Raw genomic sequence first — 21,289 nt, forward strand, 5'->3', positions numbered from 1 at the left:
TCTCAGTCTGTGGCTTCCTGCTGCCTCCATTCCCCTCCTCACATCATGTCACTGCCCCTGCCACATGCAGCTCTGTCCTCACTAACACATCACTCATCTCCTGATGTACTCTGTGCTGCTGGGGGATCCTGTTCCTTCCACTATATAACTCTCAGGGCTAGATTTACTAAGCTGCGGGTTTGAAAAAGTGGGGATGTTGACTATAGCAACCAATCAGATTCTAGCTGTCATTTATATAGTACCTTCTACAAAATGAAAGCTAGAATCTGATTGGTTGCTATAGGCAACATCCCCACTTTTTGAAACCCACAGCTTAGTAAATCTAGCCCTCAGTCTGTGACTTCCTGCTGCCTCCATTCCCCTCCTCACATCATGTCACTGCCCCTGCAGCTCTGTCCTCACTAACACATCACTCATCCCCTGATATACTCTGTGCTGCTGGGGACCCTGCTCCTTCCACTATATAACAATCAGTCTGTGGCTTCCTGCTGCCTCCATTCCCCTCCTCATATCATGTCACTGCCCCCTGTCACATGCAGCTCTGTCCTCACTAACACATCACTCATCCCCTGATATACTCTGTGCTGCTGGGGACCCTGCTCCTTCCACTATATAACAATCAGTCTGTGGCTTTCTGCTGCCTCCATTCCCCTCCTCACATCATGTCACTGCCCCTGTCACATGCAGCCCTGTCCTAACACATCACTCATCTCCTGATGTACTCTGTGCTGCTGGGAGACCCTGCTCCTTCCACTATATAACTCAGTCTGTGACCTGTTGTGAGGAGGGGAATGGAGGCAGCAGCATGTCACTGCCCCTTCCTCCCTTCCCCCGTACTATCCTCTTCCCTAGGCAGGACATGTAATTGAGGCTACTTCTGGGGTGGAGGAGTCAGATTTTCCATGTTGTCCTGATTCCCGGAGGTGAAGGATCAGATATCACAGCACTATGCCTCGATTTAAGGCCTCCAATATATCAAAAATAAAACTATAATTAAAATTATTGTTGCAGAAAATCTGGACAGTAATGTAAAAAAATGGGCAAATGAATGGACCAATCAAAAGCTTTGCACGCAACAATTGTCACACACAAGGATGAAGGACTGATGTGGTGGTCACAATAAGCAGAGTGTGCACTCAGGAGAGGAACAGGGACAATAACATCTATCCCATCTTCTCATACTTACACGTCCATGTGGTGTCCGGCGCTCTGTAACCCGTCTCCCATCTCCTTCTCTATCGCACTCCATTCACTGGGGACACATAAAGCAGTAAGGATATGACTAACACACTCCTCTAGCCGGCAGATTACTCCAATATCCACGGGAGACACTCAGATAACTGACCTGAAGACTCGCCCATAGTTCCCGTGCACTTTGTAGACTCCGTACAGCCGGTCAGCCACCCTCTGAGCCAGGAGACATCAGTAAACACCTTTATCTGACTCCAGAATAAATATTACTACAGTCTGTGATCGATGACTTCCTAACCCCTCGTCGACTTACCCTACTGCTGCCCCTACTACAACCCTCATCATAAAGATTCAACCAATGAGGGTAATGTGACCATGTCGGGAGCTTTGCTGTAGGTATTAGGGATGAATCTGCTTTATCTCCCAGTTATCTTGTATCAACTCAAAAACTTACAATTAATCATAAAAAAACAAAACCCACCAGTCTGAATATATGGTGATTATTTTCCATTATCCTTGGTCTCTGGCTAATCTTGACATTATCCACAGCAAATCTACACATGCACATTGCTACGAAGAATGAGTCAATCAGTTTAGCAGATAACAGATCAGTCTGGATCTACGTCAGGGAGATACTCACAGCCCGGACCCGCAGGAGGTGAGAGATGACGGACTGAAGCTCGTCACTGTAATGTTTCAGCTCCGTGAATCTCCTGTCAGATGAGGACAGATCGTCAGAAACATGGGGTCAGGGGTTATATATCAGACACCCCCCCATCTAGAAGACAGAGGCCCCCATCATAGATCAATAACCTGTCCTGACCCCCCTGTCATAGGAACTAGAGCAATGTTAAACATACTGCCATCTTCCTGTTTAGACAAACAGAATGTCTGCTGAATCTGTTTCCTTCCCCTGTTATGCCCCTGATACTAGATGGACACTGAGATGGATAAAATAAAATGTAAATAATTAGAATATTACCATTCTCAGATCCACTGTAACACTGTGAGGAGATTCACAGCAACGAGGGAATAGAGACTTCAGGAGTCATGTCGGATACTCACTTGTCCGGGTTCTTGACACGAAAAGTTGCATTCAGAGCCTTCAGCCTGGAGTCAGTCTGCAAAGAGAAGTGGAGGAGGCTATAACAGGCACAGCAGACTGATGGGCATAAAACAAAGCTGCAGACATCAATGATGAGAGTCTGGGCCCTATGTCATGTGACGTACACGGACATAACATGCGCTCCAGGAATTGGAATAGGAAAGGGGGAGGGGCCTGTGGTATAAAAGATTCTTATAATGTGAGCCCATTATACCTTTACTTGCAGTCCTGCCTCATTCATCGCCTCCTTCCAGCCATTTTCCTGGGAACAGCAGAGAAAAGGACATTACTGAGGATACAGACACAGCTCAGAGGGTTTATACAGAGTCGCTCTTAGGTTAGAAGAAATCAAGATATAAAATCAGACAGCAACATAATGACTTACAAGTAATAGTAATATACATTATAAGTGCAGGTTCTAGGTGCTATTCTACCCTCATCTTTACTATAATAACGTATTAGACCAGGACAGCACCTGCAGCAGAAAGAACAATTATAAAAAAAAAAAAACTTTTTATCAAACTATTACTCAAAGCTATCTAGATATGTGCAGATTATCTGGATGTTGTCAACATTTGTGCATCACATTCATGTGTATCTAGTAGAGATCCCGATACCGAGGAGAAAAACATTCATAGATGATGTTTAAAGAACATATTTATCTGACGACGCAGAGACCCTGCAATGGTAGAAGGGGTGGGATAGGACAGAGCAGGACATGATGGGGGGGGGGGGGGAGGTGGGACTATACCTGGGTTAGGAAGAAATTAAAGATCTTATCATTACACAGGACGGGATGTGACGCCACCCGCAGGAGAAAGTTCTCCAACCCGATTCTTCGTCTCTCCACAAAGTCAGGATCCATGTTATCAGCAGACAGTTTGTGCCACACAAATTCAGCCTGTGCAGGAGAAACACAGATGTCTGAGAACCAGAAATTTAATGGATGTTTTGTGGACGCGGTATCCATAGGGAATAGATGTAGATGGACAGTAACAATGGCAATATGCAGTGAATGTTTCATAATATTAATCATTAACAATATATAAATAGTTGTAGGAAGGAGGAAGGAATAACAACATCGCAGCTGTGTCAAACCTTCCAACATGCTGCACTGCGACTGTTATACAATGTTTGCATATATTTCCAGACCTGTCCTAGATATTGCAATTTAAAGATAAGAGGTAAAACAAAACAGAGACTGTCTTACAGTGGTCAGATTTCAAGTTATGAACCAGTTAGGTTTAATCAGCGATTGTAGACGCTGTGTATCTGTCCACAAAGCAGCAATTATACAATAAAAATAACTTGCAAATCTTAACACTTGGGGGATGATCATTAAAGTAATATGGATATTTCACCATTAACTTATTTTTTGCTTTTAATTCCCATACACAACACAACGCCTGCACGTTACAGCCATCAGTCCCTCAGACCTTGTTATTTGCTCGTAGCCTATTTTAGTAATTTATTAGATCTATGTTTCGGTTTCCACATCAAGTGCAATACTCATCTCTTATCTACTGAACAACATATGTACTAATACCCTCTTTTCCGGCAATGGCGGGACAACCACGAAGGGATAAGTGACTGACAGGTAATTCCGAAGCATCTCAAACTCGCTGTATCGCCTCCAGAGACAGTCCAGAGAGTTCTGCCCCTCAGAATTAGCCTCCAACGCCCTAAAACAGACACATAATCCTGCTGAGCACAAGGAAACGCTGCTCTAATAATCCCAAAACAGGTTAAAAGAAAACAATTATATCCTCAACTTGAAAAGATGATGATCCCAAATTACTTTTTTTTATTATTTTTAGTAATAACAGACTAAAGCTGGGTACACACTACAGAATATTTCTCCCGATGAAATATCTGTAATGATTTTACTAGCGACAAAGTCCCGATGACCATGCCGATCCATGTGTACACACTACACGTTTACCTTCAGATCTGTGATCTTCATCTCTCATAACCATCTGCTGAGGAGATGGTGACTCTGTACACTGTACAGATATCTGCCTACACTGCTGGTGGTGACTGTGTGCACACTGCCACATTTGTCCAACATCGCTCCATCGTTGACCGTGATTCTTAGTAAGTTTATAGAATTAAACGTTACGATGTGCTTTGGTACGATAAAACATGATGGTGGGAGCGTACACACTAATGCAATATCAAACCTAACAGTCGTTTATTCTGTGATTGGCACGATAATTGGTTGAAAAATCTGCAGTGTGTACCCAGCTGTACTGTATCAGCTGACAAAGTAAAGAGCACTGTTCATAAAGAATTTACATTATGTTTATGGAAATATAAGCACATAGAACTCGCTGTAACAGTCTGTTATGGAGTTAAAGCCTCTTTAATTGAATAGATCGAAATACATAAGTCACTATCAACCATAAAATATCTGGTAAAAGTTACCCAAATAGTTGATGTGAGAAATGCTAAAAGTGCTGGTGAAGTGTAAACCAAAATCATTATGACTGAAATGTGATTAAAAATAAAAGAAGAAGAAACAAAGTCCTCATCACCATCCCAAACAAAAACTAGGTCATCTATATACCTGCCATAGTGGACCTGGTTTAACCCGAACGAGGAACCCCATACGAACCGTTCCTCAAACAATCCCATATAAAGTATAGCAGAGCTGGGGTAAACCTAGTCCCCATGGCAGTCCCCAGTTTCTGTAAATAATAATGTGAATCAAAAATAAAATAATTGTGCGAAGAATAAACATAAAAAAGGATCCACGTTTGTATCCTTATTCAAAAAATATGTGACAGCTTCAGGGCCATAATCATGAGGAATATTAGAATACAGAGCATCAACATCACAGGTCAAAAGAGAATGATGTTTTCCAAACTAGACCTTCTATTTGTTTTCAAAAAATCAGTGGTATCCTTGATATGTGACTTCAATGGAAAAAAAACAAACGGTTGTAAGATTGAATCACCATAAAAAGATAAATTACTACTGAGTGACCTAATAAAGGCCTCTCTGGGGGTGAAACCAGCGACTTTCGGTAAGTGATACTATGTGGGAACCACCGGATATTGACAAAAAGTGTCCTTGGAAATCACATTGTTGGCAAAGGCTCCATCCAACAAACGCCTCAACTCGTGTGGATATTGTGAAGTGGGAGCTTTTTAAAGTTTGATATAGAATCGCTCATTATTAAGTTGTCTCATAGCTTCCGCATAATAATAAACCAGCCTTGAATTACCAAATTACCCCCCTTATCGGTAGGTTTTATAATGATCTTATTACCCAAACTTTAGTCACCGAGGGTCTTTCTCTCCAGAGATGTCAGATTAGGGCTCATTGGTCGCATTTTCACATACATTTCTGAAGTCCTCCATTGTACTTTTATAAAAACTCTCAATATTTGGACCCTTAAATTGTAAAGGGTAAAAACTGTAATTTATTTTTATAGCCTTAAGACAGAATTAAAGAATTTATATCATATCAACTAACGGCCACTAGAGAGACATCTCCTAAACTTTCCTTCCTTAAAGATTCAAGATGTCCTAGTGCTAATCAGGGTCACTCCTTCTCTTAGTGATTTACAAGAGTGGAATACTCTGGAATTAACATCTTAACCAGCTCTCGGATACTACAGGTAACAGCAAGAAGGAGAAGTACTTAGCGGTATCTTATTGCTACATTTGTGCTGTTATTGTTCCCATATGAAGAAGGTTCTTTATACAGATTACATTCCTTCGTTGTTTCATTGAGGAGTCTGATCAATTGTTATTTTGTACATCTCATAGGGTTACTTAGCCCTAATTCCATCGGAGGGGTTTATGAACTTTCCAATTCCTCATGAGATATTATACTAAGGAGCATTTGTGTAACACCGATGCTGATTTGTCAGCTAATTTATGGTTGACAGCAACGGTTATGTATTGTGATCTATTCAATTAATGAGGTTTTAACTCTATAATAGGCCGTTACAGCAAGTTCTATGTTTTTATATTTATATTTCAATAACTGTAATATCAATTATTTAAAAACAGTGCTCTCTTTTCTTTGTCTGTTTGTATTTGCCATACACGTTTCACATTCACATGTGTATGAGAGCACCCCTCCCTCCCCTGGTGACTGCACAGGGACAGCACCCCTCCCTCCCCTGGTGACTGCACAGGGACAGCACCCCTCCCTCCCCTGGTGACTGCACAGGGACAGCACCCCTCTCTCCCCTGGTGACTGCACAGGGACAGCACCCCTCCCTCTCCTGGTGACTGCACGGGGACAGCACCCCTCCCTCCCCTGGTGACTGCACAGGGACAGCACCCCTCCCTCCCCTGGTGACTGCACAGGGACAGCACCCCTCCCTCCCCTGGTGACTGCACAGGGACAGCACCCCTCCCTCCCCTGGTGACTGCACAGGGACAGCACCCCTCCCTCCCCTGGTGACTGCACAGGGACAGCACCCCTCCCTCCCCTGGTGACTGCACAGGGACAGCACCCCTCCCTCCCCTGGTGACTGCACAGGGACAGCACCCCTCCCTCCCCTGGTGACTGCACAGGGACAGCACCCCTCCCTCCCCTGGTGACTGCACAGGGACAGCACCCCTCCCTCCCCTGGTGACTGCACAGGGACAGCACCCCTCCCTCCCCTGGTGACTGCACAGGGACAGCACCCCTCCCTCCCCTGGTGACTGCACAGGGACAGCACCCCTCCCTCCCCTGGTGACTGCACAGGGACAGCACCCCTCCCTCCCCTGGTGACTGCACAGGGACAGCACCCCTCCCTCCCCTGGTGACTGCACAGGGACAGCACCCCTCCCTCCCCTGGTGACTGCACAGGGACAGCACCCCTCTCTCCCCTGGTGACTGCACAGGGACAGCACCCCTCTCTCCCCTGGTGACTGCACAGGGACAGCACCCCTCCCTCCCCTGGTGACTGCACAGGGACAGCACCCCTCCCTCCCCTGGTGACTGCACAGGGACAGCACCCCTCCCTCCCCTGGTGACTGCACAGGGACAGCACCCCTCCCTCCCCTGGTGACTGCACAGGGACAGCACCCCTCCCTCCCCTGGTGACTGCACGGGGACAGCACCCCTCCCTCCCCTGGTGACTGCACGGGGACAGCACCCTCCTCAGATCTCTCCTCACCTGGTCTCTATCAGATACGCAGTGTATGTTTCCTGCATATTCACAGCATTTTTCCCACTGCGTTTTTCTGCCTCTGACACACTGATTTCAAGTTTCTTTAATAAACTTTCCTCCTCCGACATCTCCAGAAACACAAAACAAAGGAAGAAATATATAATTCATTCACAATGAACAGATTGAATGTCTCGAGGGCTCTGTGCTGGAGAGTGAGCACATTACATGTACTGATAAATATGGAGATAAAACTACAGACGCAGGAGCCGGTGTGTGATGAACAGAAGCGAATATTTTGTAACGAGAATAGAAAATCATGTCTGGACCAGGTGGTGAATGAGTGACAGTGACGAACAATTATTAGCTGTACAAAGGGGGATATTGTGCTACTAAATAATCTGCTGAAATCTGTGTGACGTGTTCTACAGGGAGAGGGGGTGACGGTCTGCAGGGGATACGGGGAGAGGGGGTGACGGTCTGCAGGGGATGATGCTCTGCAGTGGGGTACAGGGAGGAAGGGGTGATGCTCTGCAGTGGGGTACAGAGAGGAAGGGGTGATGTTCTGTAGCGGGGGGGGGGGCAGGGAGAGGTGTGATGCTCTGCAGGGGGTACAGAGAGGAAGGGGTGATGCTCTGCAGTGGGGTACAGGGAGTGAGTGATGCTCTGCAGTGGGGTACAGAAAGGAAGGGGTGATCCTCTGCAGTGGGGGGGCAGGGAGAGGTGTGATGCTCTGCAGGGGGCACAGGGAGGGGGTGATGCTCTGCAGGGGGGTACAGAGAGGAAGGAGCGACAGTCTGCAGGGGCACAGGGAGGGGGTGATGCTCTGCAGGGGGGCACAGGGAGGAAGGGGCGACAGTCTGCAGGGGGCACAGGGAGGGGGTGATGCTCTGCAGTGGGGCACAGGGAGGGGGTGATGCTCTGCAGTGGGGCACAGGGCGAGGGGTGATGCTCTGCAGTGGGGCACAGGGAGGGGGTGATGCTCTGCAGTGGGGTACAGGGAGGGGGTGATGCTCTGCAGTGGGGTACAGGGCGAGGGGTGATGCTCTGCAGTGGGGTACAGGGCGAGGGGTGATGCTCTGCAGTGGGGTACAGGGCGAGGGGTGATGCTCTGCAGTGGGGTACAGGGCGAGGGGTGATGCTCTGCAGTGGGGTACAGGGCGAGGGGTGATGCTCTGCAGTGGGGTACAGGGCGAGGGGTGATGCTCTGCAGTGGGGTACAGGGCGAGGGGTGATGCTCTGCAGTGGGGTACAGGGCGAGGGGTGATGCTCTGCAGTGGGGTACAGGGCGAGGGGTGATGCTCTGCAGTGGGGTACAGGGCGAGGGGTGATGCTCTGCAGTGGGGCACAGGGAGGGGGTGATGCTCTGCAGTGGGGCACAGGGAGGGGGTGATGCTCTGCAGTGGGGCACAGGGAGGGGGTGATGCTCTGCAGTGGGGCACAGGGAGGGGGTGATGCTCTGCAGTGGGGTACAGGGAGGGGGTGATGCTCTGCAGTGGGGTACAGGGCGAGGGGTGATGCTCTGCAGTGGGGTACAGGGCGAGGGGTGATGCTCTGCAGTGGGGTACAGGGCGAGGGGTGATGCTCTGCAGTGGGGTACAGGGCGAGGGGTGATGCTCTGCAGGGGGTACGGAGAGGAAGGGGTGATGCTCTGCAGGGGGCACATACCGCCCCAGTCTCCTCTAGGCCGCAGCCTGCGCTCCCCTCCTCAGTGTCGGGACCTCCAGAGTCGAACAGCCCAGCGGGTTCCTCATCCCCGAGCATCTCGTCCAGTCTATCACCCGCTTCCGGTGTGCTGTGTGACCCGCTCCGGGTGTCAGACAGAGAGTGCCAGACTTCCGGCTCCAGCCTGTGTGAGGACTGCGCATGCGCGGCCAGAGTCTGCCAGTAACACATATAATAATCAGTATATTATCTTGTGATATATCAGTATATAGTGTAATATGTCAGTATATTATCTTGTGATATATCAGTATATGATGTAATATGTCAGTATATTATCTTGTGATATATCAGTATATGATGTAATGTGTCAGTATATTATCTTGTGATATATCAGTATGTGGTGTAATATGTCAGTATATTATCCTGTGATATATCAGTATGTGGTGTAATATGTCAGTATATTATCTTGTGATATATCAGTATATGATGTAATATCTTAAAGATTCCTCTTTAAAGGTTTTTTACTTCTAGTAAGTTTTCTACCACTAGGGGGCAGCACATGTGGCACAAAGTACCAAGGGGAAGTGTAAAGTTGGCACCACACAAGTTAAAGATTTGGGGGTATATTTACTAAACTGCGGGTTTGAAAAAGTGGAGATGTTGCCTGTAGCAACCAATCAGATTCTAGTTATCATTTATTTAGTACATTTTACAAAATGACTGCTTGAAGCTGATTGGTTGCTATAGGCAACATCTACACTTTTTCAAACCCGCAGTTTAGTAAATATACCCCTTGGATACTATTTATTTTCACTTTTATATAGTGGAATACTACCATATTGGAATTATTATATTACTGTATTACACTGTATTATATAATTTTATTTTTATGTTATAATTTGGACAATCAATTAGGAAGAAAGAAGAGATTTCATAAAGACCACAACATATAAGTTTAAATATATGTTTAATGTTTTGCAGGTTGTCACTAGTCAGCATGGAGCTGAGACCGGAGGGTCAGCAGCAGCTCAGCCAATAATAAGTGACCAGTATGAGAAACAGCGATGACTGCGGCTACTGATCCTCATTTTGCGGCAGAGCTTTGTAAGGAGCGGCCATTGTCCTGGATCAGGGATTTTTATGTTATTTCAGTTGTGTTGCTTATGAACATTCTCATGCCTAGAAGGAAGATTTTTATGTATAATAAAACGGTAAAAGAGGGGGTTCGGTTTGTATTTAAATAAAAGTTGATTTAGCTCTGTGTTTGCATCTTGTTTTTCTATTTCAGCTATTGTGGAGCTGTGTGTCCCACAGCAAGGACGCAGTTATGGGCATGTAAGGTCCAGCATCCACTTACAGTAAATACAATCACAGCATCACGCCCCTGCCCCTCACGCTATCCCACACCTTGGCTCTATCCCGCATACTTTGCTAGGGTAGGTGATCGCATCTAGGAGGGGTCTCTGCTCTCCCAGGAGCCCAAAAGAAATTTGTAAGTCTCTGGACATTATAGGAGAGTAGGCGAGTATGATAGTGCCACAATAACTGGCCCTCCTGAGGTGGTATATTTGCCATTTCAGTGGTCCAAATTCACGTCTATTACCTTGGTACATGAAACCCAGTGGTACCGGCTGGAGCCCCAGTGCTATTCAGCAAGGGAACAAGGAAGAATGAACCCCCTGATGTGAATAAGTTTGTTAGTATTTTTATTTTGTAATTGGTTTAATGTTTTGTAATAATTTGTTATATATTGAGTCACGTAAATATCTTTAGCAAACTATCGCTGGTTTGAGCGATGTATATGTACTTTGCCATAATTTATAGTGATTTTTTTATACTGATTATCCACATATTGAGCACCACTCAGTTCTGTTTCTTGTCTGTTGACCACTGCTCGCCCAAAAGTCTGGGAGACCTACTCAGAATTTGGGAGTCTCCCGGACATTCCGGGAGAGTTGGCATAATATCATACTTGCCAACTCTCCCTGAATGTCAGGGAGACTCCCTGAAATAGGGGTGATCTCCCTCACTCCCTGAAGAGTCTGGCATTCTCCCTGATGCTGAGCCAGTACAAGACGTGGTTGGCTGTGGCATGATGACACAGTTCAGAAATTGTGTCCTATGTCCATGTATTGATGCCAATGGAGGTGGCCATTTTCATGGAGACCAAGATTTAATCAAAGACTGACAGGTAAGACAACATGACTTCAGTAATGGAGACAGAAATGTAAAAGACACTTCAGTCTCTAGAGAGTCATTAGCTTCTTTTCTTTAACGCATAGTTGCCTACTCTCCCGGAATGTCTGGGAGACTCCCGTATTTCTGGGAGACCTCCCAGGCTCCCAGGAGAGCAGGGCAACCTCCCGTTCAAGCCTCCGCAATAGATAAATGGGGGACTTAATGACACAAATATTCCGTCATTTTAGCCCCACCCCTGCTGTAATTGGCCAAAATTGTGACACTCGTTTAGGGGCGGGGCCAACATGATGCAATCTGTCAAGCCCCGCCCCGCACTTCCACCTCCCCCGGGATCTCCCTAAAGTCAACGAGGAAAAGTTGGCAAGTATGCATAATATGACTTAGATTACATTATCAATCACTATTTGGTTACAGAACAATGTTTTACTGAGTTTGCTCAGAATTAGCTGTTCAAATTCAGTCCTATATTCTTCTATACAGGAGGATATAAGTTAGTTATTCTGATTGATGGTAGAGAATAGATTGATGTGGCACAGACAGTAATATCTATGAGATATCATTTTATGGATGTGTATTTTTGACATGAAAATGAAATTATTTGCATTATATTTATCTGCTTCCAGCACTGTACCATTAATTTATATGTTTGTTTCCAACAATAAAAATAATTACTTGATATGTTGCTAAATAAGAAATCAGGCATCTTCCGGGACTCCTCATCCTCCTGGTCAGTATCCTCTCAGGACCCCTCAGTATTCCGCTCAGGCATCTCTGTGGACACCTCAGTCACCTCTCAGGACCCCCTCAGTATTCCGCTCAGGCATCTCTGTAGACACCTCAGTCCTCCGTTCCTCTCCCCAGTGTCAGGACTCTTCCGGAGGTGTGACGTCAGTTCCGGCCGGTTACACGTGTGAGCAGTATGGCGGACTTACAGATGAAGCTGCTGAGGAGGAAACTCCAGAAGAGAAACGAGAAGATCCGGCAGAGAAACCAGCAGCGGGCGGAGGGTGAGAGCCGGGGGGATGTGTGTGAGGAGGTGGAGGAGAAGCTGTCACACATGAGGTCTCTGTATCCAGGGACTCGGCTCTGTGCATTGGGGAAGTCGGAGGCAGCCGTCGGAAGACAGGGGCCGGACTCTGGGGTTGTGGGAGCTGATGAGACTGATCTCAGTATGGGGAGGGGGATATGGGGCAGTGATAGTCATGGGGGGGGGGGGGGGGAGCTGAGAGTCCTCACGGTGTTTCCATCTGTCTCAGACCCTCATACAGTCTCCTCCTCCTCAGTGCTTGGTGCTGTACATTATCCTATGATAATGGAGCTGCTGTTGCAGTTATAATGGTACCAGGATAACGCAGCCATGAATGAGGCAGGTTCACGGAGACGCCGGTCCTGTATTAGTCTGTACCCGGGTACCTCAGTATCGCAGCCCTGGCTGCAGCGAATTATAATGTATCATGTTGTGTGATAGAATTTATAACACACAATGAGAGCGATGTGATTGATCCGGGCCCCTCTGTGTCTGGCAGATAAAATAGCGGCAGTGGACTCTGCGGAGGACGAGGAACAAGTCGAGCAGAACATCGAGGACCCCACTCCAGAGATAAACTTAGATTCTGCCAATGGACACGTGGAAGAAAACCCCCAACCTCCAAGCTCCACCAAGAAGAAGAAGAAAAGGAAGATTGTGTCACAGACAGAAGAGATGGGTGAGATTTCCTTCTTTACTGAGCGTCCTTCCCCACCTGTACAGCGCTCTGTCATATGTTGGTGATATATACTTAATCCCAAGTGTCCTTCCCATGCTGTGAGCACTCTTATCATTTGTTCCCCAACCACAGACACACATACTAAGGTCCGTGTTTGACAACACCACACACTTGGTGCCTTGATCATTATCGACCACACCCCATTTTGGGGTGTACTCTGATATCTCTACACATCTCCTGTGTATTAATGACACCTCACAGATCAGTATAACAGTTTTTGTTCTACATTCTGATTATCCCTCTTAGATGCAAAGAAAGTGAAGAATGAGGCAGAGGAGGATAGTCCTACGGTGCTGGATGACGATTCAAAGGAGGAAAAGGCCACAGGTGACGATGAAGAAGAGGAGTCGACTTTACCTATGGGACTGACAGGTACAATGGTGCAGGATCACATGCAGTATCTGGGTTAGCTGGAAATATCCACTTTACTTCCCTAGTCTCTTTAAATGTGGTACATAACGCTGTGTGGATAACCCGCTCACATAGCGAGATGGTCCCAGGAATTATAATTAGAAGCCGCCAGTCACATGGTTACTGTGTTGTCTCTCCTGGGTAAGACTGAGTGATCTATATACACATGTTCTCTGTATTTAGGGGCGTTTGAGGACACCGCTTTCTCCTCCCTGGCCGACCTCGTCAATGAGAACACGCTAAAAGCCATTTCGGAAATGGGTTTCACACACATGACTGAGATTCAGCATAAATCCATCAGACCCCTCCTGGAGGGCAGGTGAGACAGTGACGTGTGCTGTGTGTGTTACATCTGACCCTCGATCCTGTGATCATGCATGTACCACCCATCCCCCCCGTGTGCTCTATAGTGTCTGGCCCCAGTATAATGTTTCCTCTTCCTGAAGGGATGTTCTGGCGGCCGCGCGCACTGGTAGCGGGAAGACTTTGGCGTTCCTCATCCCAGCCATAGAACTGGTTTACAAGCTGAAGTTTATGCCACGTAACGGTAAGAGAGATTCAATCGGGTAGAAATGTTATTGCCGAGCTGAAGACAGGTTTTATCATCTGTTTATATAGCGCCACTAATTCTGTAGCGCTGTACAGAGAACTTGCTCACATCGGTCATTGGAGCTTACAGTCTATATTCATACATACACATGTCAATTTTGTTAGCAGCCAATTAACCTGTTAGTATATTTTTGGCGTATGGGATGAAACTGGAGCATCCGAAGGAAACCCACGCAAACAGGGGGAGAACATACAAACACACATGTCCGTGTGTTGCCTGTTTTATATAAAAAAAATTGCCAGACTTATAATAATATTTAATATACCATATGTGCGGGCATCTTATGGTTCTTATATATCCCGCTGTTCCCTATGTGGTGACATTCTTTCCTGCTGCTGATGATTATACCCTCATATAATAGTGTGCTCGCCAGTGTGAACACCTACATAGTAACCGTTTATTGGACCCGGATCTCCACATTGTTTATATAAAGTACAACATGCTCTGTATTTGGTGAGTTTGTGCTGTCTGGATACTTACCTAGTGCCCCCAGGGGGGTATTGTGTCTGTGCCCACTCCCATATGGATCTTCTTTCTTCCCAGGAACGGGAGTCCTCATCTTGTCCCCCACGAGGGAGCTGGCCATGCAGACGTATGGGGTTCTGAAGGAGCTGATGGCCCACCACGTCCACACCTATGGTTTGATAATGGGGGGCAGCAACCGATCCGCAGAGGCTCAGAAACTCGCCAATGGTGTGAACATTGTTGTGGCTACACCAGGGCGACTCCTGGACCACATGCAGGTAAGTTAGCGGACTGCAGGTAGATCCCTGTAATTGAGGCCAGTGGGGTATAGCGTGTTAATGCGACGGGAGGATAATAGCGTTGTAGCAGGAACATCCATCCCTTGTATGAGAGGCTCCGTTATACATCCCTCTCCCTATGTATATATGTATATATATATATATATATATATATATATATATATATATATATACACGTCGCTACCGTTGTCATCCTGCAGAACACTCCAGGATTCATGTACAAGAACCTGCAGTGTCTGGTTATTGATGAGGCTGATCGTATCCTGGAAGTCGGCTTTGAACAAGAGATGAAACAGATCATTAACCTGTTGCCAAGTAAGAACAGTATAGAAATACACAGATGTATAGACGGAGCTTATAGAAGATGTGTGCACACGGCACATAGTGGTAGTAAACAGACACATGTACAGGACACGGTGGTATAGATGCACACACAGGGTATCATACATAGGCCACGCAGCGGGTGGTATAGACGCAGGCCACGCAGCGGGTGGTATAGATGCACACACAGGGTATCATACATAGGCCACGCAGCGGGTGGTATAGACGCAGGCCACGCAGCGGGTGGTATAGATGCGCACACAGGGTATCATACAGGCCACGCAGCGGGTGGTATAGACGCAGGCCACGCAGCGGGTGGTATAGATGCACACACAGGGTATCATACATAGGCCACGCAGCGGGTGGTATAGACGCAGGCCACGCAGCGGGTGGTATAGATGCACACACAGGGTATCATACATAGGCCACGCAGCGGGTGGTATAGACGCAGGCCACGCAGCGGGTGGTATAGATGCACACACAGGGTATCATACATAGGCCACGCAGCGGGTGGTATAGACGCAGGCCACGCAGCGGGTGGTATAGACGCAGGCCACGCAGCGGGTGGTATAGACGCAGGCCACGCAGCGGGTGGTATAGACGCAGGCCACGCAGCGGGTGGTATAGACGCAGGCCACGCAGCGGGTGGTATAGACGCAGGCCACGCAGCGGGTGGTATAGATGCACACACAGGGTATCATACATAGGCCACGCAGCGGGTGGTATAGACGCAGGCCACGCAGCGGGTGGTATAGATGCACACACAGGGTATCATACATAGGCCACGCAGCGGGTGGTATAGACGCAGGCCACGTAGCGGGTGATATACTTATCTACACACAGAGAAATGTGTGTGAAGTAAATATTGTTTATTGAACACTCCATACATTTATCACCAGCGTAACCTTGTCTGAGAATCTGTCCTTATAATACACAAGTTCTATTCATGTATAAATGCTTGTAGGGAATGTCTGTATGAACAGCTCCGATGTCATCAGTGTTCATTAGGAACATGTGTATTATAATGAATAGCGCTGCCACTGCTGTATGCGGATATTGGGGATTGTATACTGAGTGCTTCCATATAATATATAATGATGGGAATATCTCCGCCCCTCTCCCTTCCTCCTAGAGCGCAGGCAGACCATGCTGTTTTCTGCCACACAGACCCGGAAGGTGGAAGACCTGGCGCGGATCTCGCTCAAGAAGGAGCCGCTGTATGTGGGTGTGGATGACCACAAGGACACCGCCACCGTGGATGGTCTGGAGCAGGTGAGGAAACTCCGTCATCTTACTGATGTGTCCGGTGCGTCGTGCATAGGACCTGATTCCCGGTGGTAGGGCTCCCAGACGCGGCGTAATGTTACATGGAAGCTGTAATCACCGGACCTGGGCTGCTGTCTAATGCCCTGGGGCAAGGGTACAAAGGACAGTGGTGGACGAGGTCGTTGGACAGTGGCGGCGGGGGGGGTTCAGGGGTCGGCTCTGATAATCTGGGGTTCTCTTTCTGTTCACTTGAGGTGAGTCTGATTTACAAATCTTATTTGTGTTGGCTCAGTGGTTAGCACTTCTGCCTCACATCGCTGAGGTCATGAGTTTAATTCCCAACCATGGCCTTATCTGTGTGGAGTTTGTATGTTCTCCCCGTGTTTGCATGGGTTTCCTCCGGGTGCTCCAGTTTCCTCCCACACTCCAAAAACATACTAGTAGGTTAATTGGCTGCTATCTAAATTGACCCTAGTCTGTGTGTGTTCGGGAATTTCGACTGTAAGCTCCAATGGGGGCAGGGACTGATGTGAGTGAGTTCTCTGTACAGCGCTGCGGAATCAGTGGCGCTATATAAATAAATGATGATGACAGCAGGAACGGTGAAATAAGACTTGTTACAGTTTGTGATGGTACAACCTCATGTTGTTTCCGTGTCAGGGTTACGTGGTCTGTCCCTCCGAGAAGAGGTTCCTGTTGCTCTTCACCTTCCTGAAGAAGAACCGTAAGAAGAAGATGATGGTTTTCTTCTCGTCCTGCATGTCTGTGAAATTCCATTATGAGCTGCTGAACTACATCGACTTGTCGGTGATGGCGATTCACGTGAGTAACAGCCAATCGGAAAATGTATCCTGACGCTTCCCATCGGGTTATAGGTCATCTGAGGGTTAACAATTAACATCCCGATATAGGTCAGATACTGGGACGTAGAGGAACCGCGCTGGTTACTATGTGATGGAATGGGCGGGGCTTTACGTGATGGAATGGGCGGGGCTTTACGTGATGGAATGGGCGGGGCTTTACGTGATGAAGGGGCGGGGCATCGCCGTAACATTACCGTTATATTGGAGAATAACGAGGATCGATATACTGATCACATCATAGAGAGACCAGAGGGTGGTGAACCCCGGCTTCATGTTAGCCCAGTCCCGGGGACCAGACAGAGGGACATAAGGGGCGTACAGTGGTGGAGGATAGCTTGGTACATATGTACATGTATGATGTGTGTCTGTACATATGTAGCTACCTAAAGACATAAGATGTAGTGTAGTAAATCTACGATGATCACCCAACGCCTATTACAAAGAAATTCAAATATTAAAAAAAAAAAAGTTGTGACTACAGGAGCTTGTAGGGCTGTTTGGACACTGGTGGGGTCCAACCGATCCAGCCAATATCTATCACAGTGTAGCATCAGATCTGTGATCTTCATCTCTCGTAACCATCTGCTGAATATATTGTGACTGTGCGCACTACATATGTCTGCCTACACTGCTGGTGGTGACTGTGTACACGCTGCTGGTGGTGACTGTGTACACGCTGCCATATTTCATACTTGATTGGGATTTTTAGGTGGTTTATAAAACCGAATGAAAAGATATGATGTGTTTTGGTATAATAACATGATCGTGGGAGCGTACACACTAATGCGATATCATTTATCATGTGATCTGTACGATAATTGTATAGGTGTGTACCCAGCTTTGGATGGTTCGGGCAGACTTGTTCCAGGACCCGGGGAGGCCGATCGCTGACACATCTGACGTTTGTTATTTATCTACAGGGGAAGCAGAAACAGACAAAACGCACCACCACTTTCTTCCAGTTCTGTAACGCGGACTCCGGGATCCTCCTGTGCACGGACGTAGCCGCCAGAGGACTAGACATCCCCGAGGTGGACTGGATTATCCAGTACGATCCCCCAGATGACCCCAAGGTGACTCCATTCGTTCCGTCTCTTCTTGTGGGAATGGGATTTCTGAGTCTTGGGTTGTGAAATAATCCCCTCTCCCTGCTCCCAGGAATACATCCATCGCGTTGGCCGAACGGCGCGAGGGGTTGATGGAAAGGGTCACGCGCTGCTCATTCTGAGGCCGGAGGAGCTGGGATTTCTGCGTTATCTGAAGCAAGCAAAGGTGGGGGCTTCTGTATGTGAGGGACCCGCTGCTCCTGTGTGCACCAGACTGGTGTTGTAGAGTCACCGCTTACAACGTGTTTATATTCTAGGTACCGCTCAGCGAGTTTGAATTTTCCTGGAGTAAAATCTCTGACATCCAATCTCAGGTACAGTTTTATTTTGGGTTTTGCTCTTTAAAGCTTAAATTTCATCCTCCTGTGAAATGTACCAACCGTAGAGCTGCTGTCTGACATTATTGTATTGGAAAGTTCATATTTCCCTGTCCGCATATCTGATCTCTCTGTAAGATCACGTGATGGCTTCTAATAACATTATCTCTACCTGGGTACAGGGACTGTGTGTACATGTCTGTAGTAAATGTGTATTAATACAGATGTAACAAATAAAACTATTGTATAAAGTGATCTTACGATGAGACATGAACAGATAACCAGTATCAGAGCCAGAAATGTCATATTTATATAATGCACAGGAAACAAATGTAACAACAGCATTTCCTGAACGCACCTTTCTATCCTTTGTGTTTACGTTGTTATAATGTGGGTGATGACGTCTCACACGTCCGTATTGTGTAGCAGGAAGTGTTTGGTTCTGAGATAACTGTGTCTCTTCCTGTTCCAGCTGGAGAAACTGATCGAGAAGAATTATTATCTCCACAAGTCGGCGCAGGAAGCCTATAAAGCCTATATCCGATCCTACGACTCCCACTCCCACAAACAGATATTCGATGTCAACACCCTGGATCTGCCTAAAGTCTGTCTGTCCTTTGGCTTCCAGATCCCACCATACGTTGATCTTAGTATCCTTTATCATTCCGTACAGATAATAACGTGATATTACTGCTCAGAGCGAGGTAAGGGGGGAGGGGGGGGTCGTCTAACATCAGATTGGCTGCAACGACTTCTAGCAGGTAAGAGATTGTCGGTCGGGGTGAAACTCCCCAGATTGAGCGACTTCTTTTCCTTAACGCGATGTCTCAGATGTGAACAGCAGCGGAGGGAAGAGGGTCCAGAAACGAGGCGGAGGTGGAGGATTTGGGTATCAGAAATCCAAAAACGTGCAGAAAGCAAAGATCTTCAAGCACATTAACAAGAGCGGGCGCAGTAACGGGCGTCAGTTCACCCGCTAATCATCGCCCTCACCTTATTGGAATTTAATCGACACTCGTTAAATTGGCAGAAACTAAACTAATATTGGAGGTATCGGGGTCTGATCATCCGGATTACGTCTTACACAAGAAATGTAGTTTTATTTTCCCTGATCCTCTGCTCTGGAGGATTTAATCCATCAATGTCGGATGGTGATATTAAGGGGTCCCGGGGGGGGGTCTATAAATGAACAAGGTTCCTATAAATACTTTATTTTTACTTGTATTTAACTCCATAATTTGTGGTATAAGTTCCATATCTTTTTTGTGTTCAGGGGATAAGTGAGGTCACATTGTCCATTGGAGGGAGGGGGGTAATGAAATTGTGACCACCCCCCAAACACACGCAGCAACGTGTTAGAGATCTCTGGATGCACAATGTCCTCGGACGATCTGTGATGACTCGGTCCAGGGATTCGCTGCCCCCGGGATGGGATCCTGTCTCGGATCGTACATTCCACTGTTCTGTCACCAGATTTCTTCCATACATGTATATCTGGGAATATCACGTCGGCTTCATTCATTATGCAGCGTTGTTGTATGAACTATTCCTGCACATAATAAAATCTCATGTTACATGTTCGCTTATTGTAATGTCCATGGAAGTGGATGGGGGATCTCTGAGGCGTTGACCAAACTTATTATACACAAACTTGATATAAAAAGTCCTTATGAGGAATATGTTCAGTTATAGTATCTACTATATAAATGCCTAGTGGTGTGTGTGGGGAAAAAAAACACCAAGCTGCAGCGCCACCTGCTGGGCAGCGTTATACACTGACCTATATATTTCTTGAAGGAGAAGTGACAGTTGGGAGTGGTTGGTGGTTGCCGGGGGTGACAGTGGGGAGTTTTTAACACCTTAAGTAGCTTGATGAAGGATGTGGCGATGAAGATGAAGGATGAGGTGGTGACATGTGGACAAAACCACGTTAAAAAAGGGCGCTTGCGTCGGGAAGTAACGCTCTTCCCCTGAGGAGGCCTGGGCTAGGCCCAAATGCATGACAAGAACCTTTTTTACACCTTAAGTAGCTTGATTTGACTAGAATGCATGAGTATCCTGCACGGGTTAACTTGTAAAGAATATCTGTCTTGATCACCAGTATATACAATGTAATCACATGGCCCTATGGGGGATATGTTACTTATAATAATATATATATATTATTATAATACAGGTTGGCAACCTTTTTGTACTAAAAAAATATTTTCAAGCCCAAGAGTGCCAGTTGTGTACACAACCTCCCCAGGGGTCGGTTTGCTCGTATACGGTGGTATGCTATACGCTACCTTTTACTGTTTAGTTTTCTATATTTGGGTGGCCACTCTCAGCGCTGTCCTTTAACTGATTTAAGATCTAGGCAAGGTCTGATTATTCATCATGGTTTATAACAGGCCTGTCCAACCTGCGGCCCTCCAGGTGTTGTGAAACTACAAGCCCCAGCATGCTTTGCATGTAGACAACCTGTTGATAGCTGGAAGGGCATGCTGGGACTTGTAGTTTCACAAACATCTGGAGGGCCGCAGGTTGGACAGGCCTGGTCTAGAACCATAAACCCACAGGAGAGTGGAGCCAAAATATGAGATGTAAGAA

At 46.8% G+C, this 21,289-nt stretch overlaps 2 protein-coding genes across 2 annotated transcripts; one reads left to right on the top strand and one right to left on the bottom strand.

Moving 5' to 3' along the window:
• Nucleotides 1-1,164: 1,164 nt before the first annotated feature.
• SNX4 (sorting nexin 4) lies at nt 1,165-12,008 on the bottom strand. The gene is made up of 10 exons (XM_075181209.1): nt 11,946-12,008; nt 9,078-9,290; nt 7,419-7,540; nt 3,843-3,978; nt 3,048-3,197; nt 2,511-2,558; nt 2,257-2,312; nt 1,832-1,904; nt 1,346-1,407; nt 1,165-1,252 (listed from the first exon to the last, which is right to left on the bottom strand). The coding sequence occupies exons 1-10, from the start codon at nt 11,991-11,993 to the stop codon at nt 1,183-1,185; spliced, it is 978 nt and encodes a 325-aa protein (XP_075037310.1). The 5' UTR covers nt 11,994-12,008; the 3' UTR covers nt 1,165-1,182.
• A 90-nt stretch (nt 12,009-12,098) lies between these two features.
• Nucleotides 12,099-20,278, top strand: DDX18 (DEAD-box helicase 18). The gene is made up of 14 exons (XM_075181208.1): nt 12,099-12,280; nt 12,800-12,979; nt 13,286-13,411; nt 13,634-13,769; nt 13,897-13,997; nt 14,604-14,803; nt 15,025-15,139; nt 16,278-16,417; nt 17,072-17,233; nt 18,195-18,347; nt 18,433-18,546; nt 18,638-18,694; nt 19,170-19,347; nt 19,529-20,278. Exons 1-14 carry the CDS (start codon nt 12,193-12,195, stop codon nt 19,675-19,677), a joined length of 1,899 nt encoding a protein of 632 aa, XP_075037309.1. The 5' UTR covers nt 12,099-12,192; the 3' UTR covers nt 19,678-20,278.
• Nucleotides 20,279-21,289: the final 1,011 nt, after the last annotated feature.

The sequence above is a fragment of the Mixophyes fleayi genome, chromosome 7, assembly GCF_038048845.1.
Source record: "Mixophyes fleayi isolate aMixFle1 chromosome 7, aMixFle1.hap1, whole genome shotgun sequence".
Taxonomy (NCBI): domain Eukaryota; kingdom Metazoa; phylum Chordata; class Amphibia; order Anura; family Limnodynastidae; genus Mixophyes; species Mixophyes fleayi.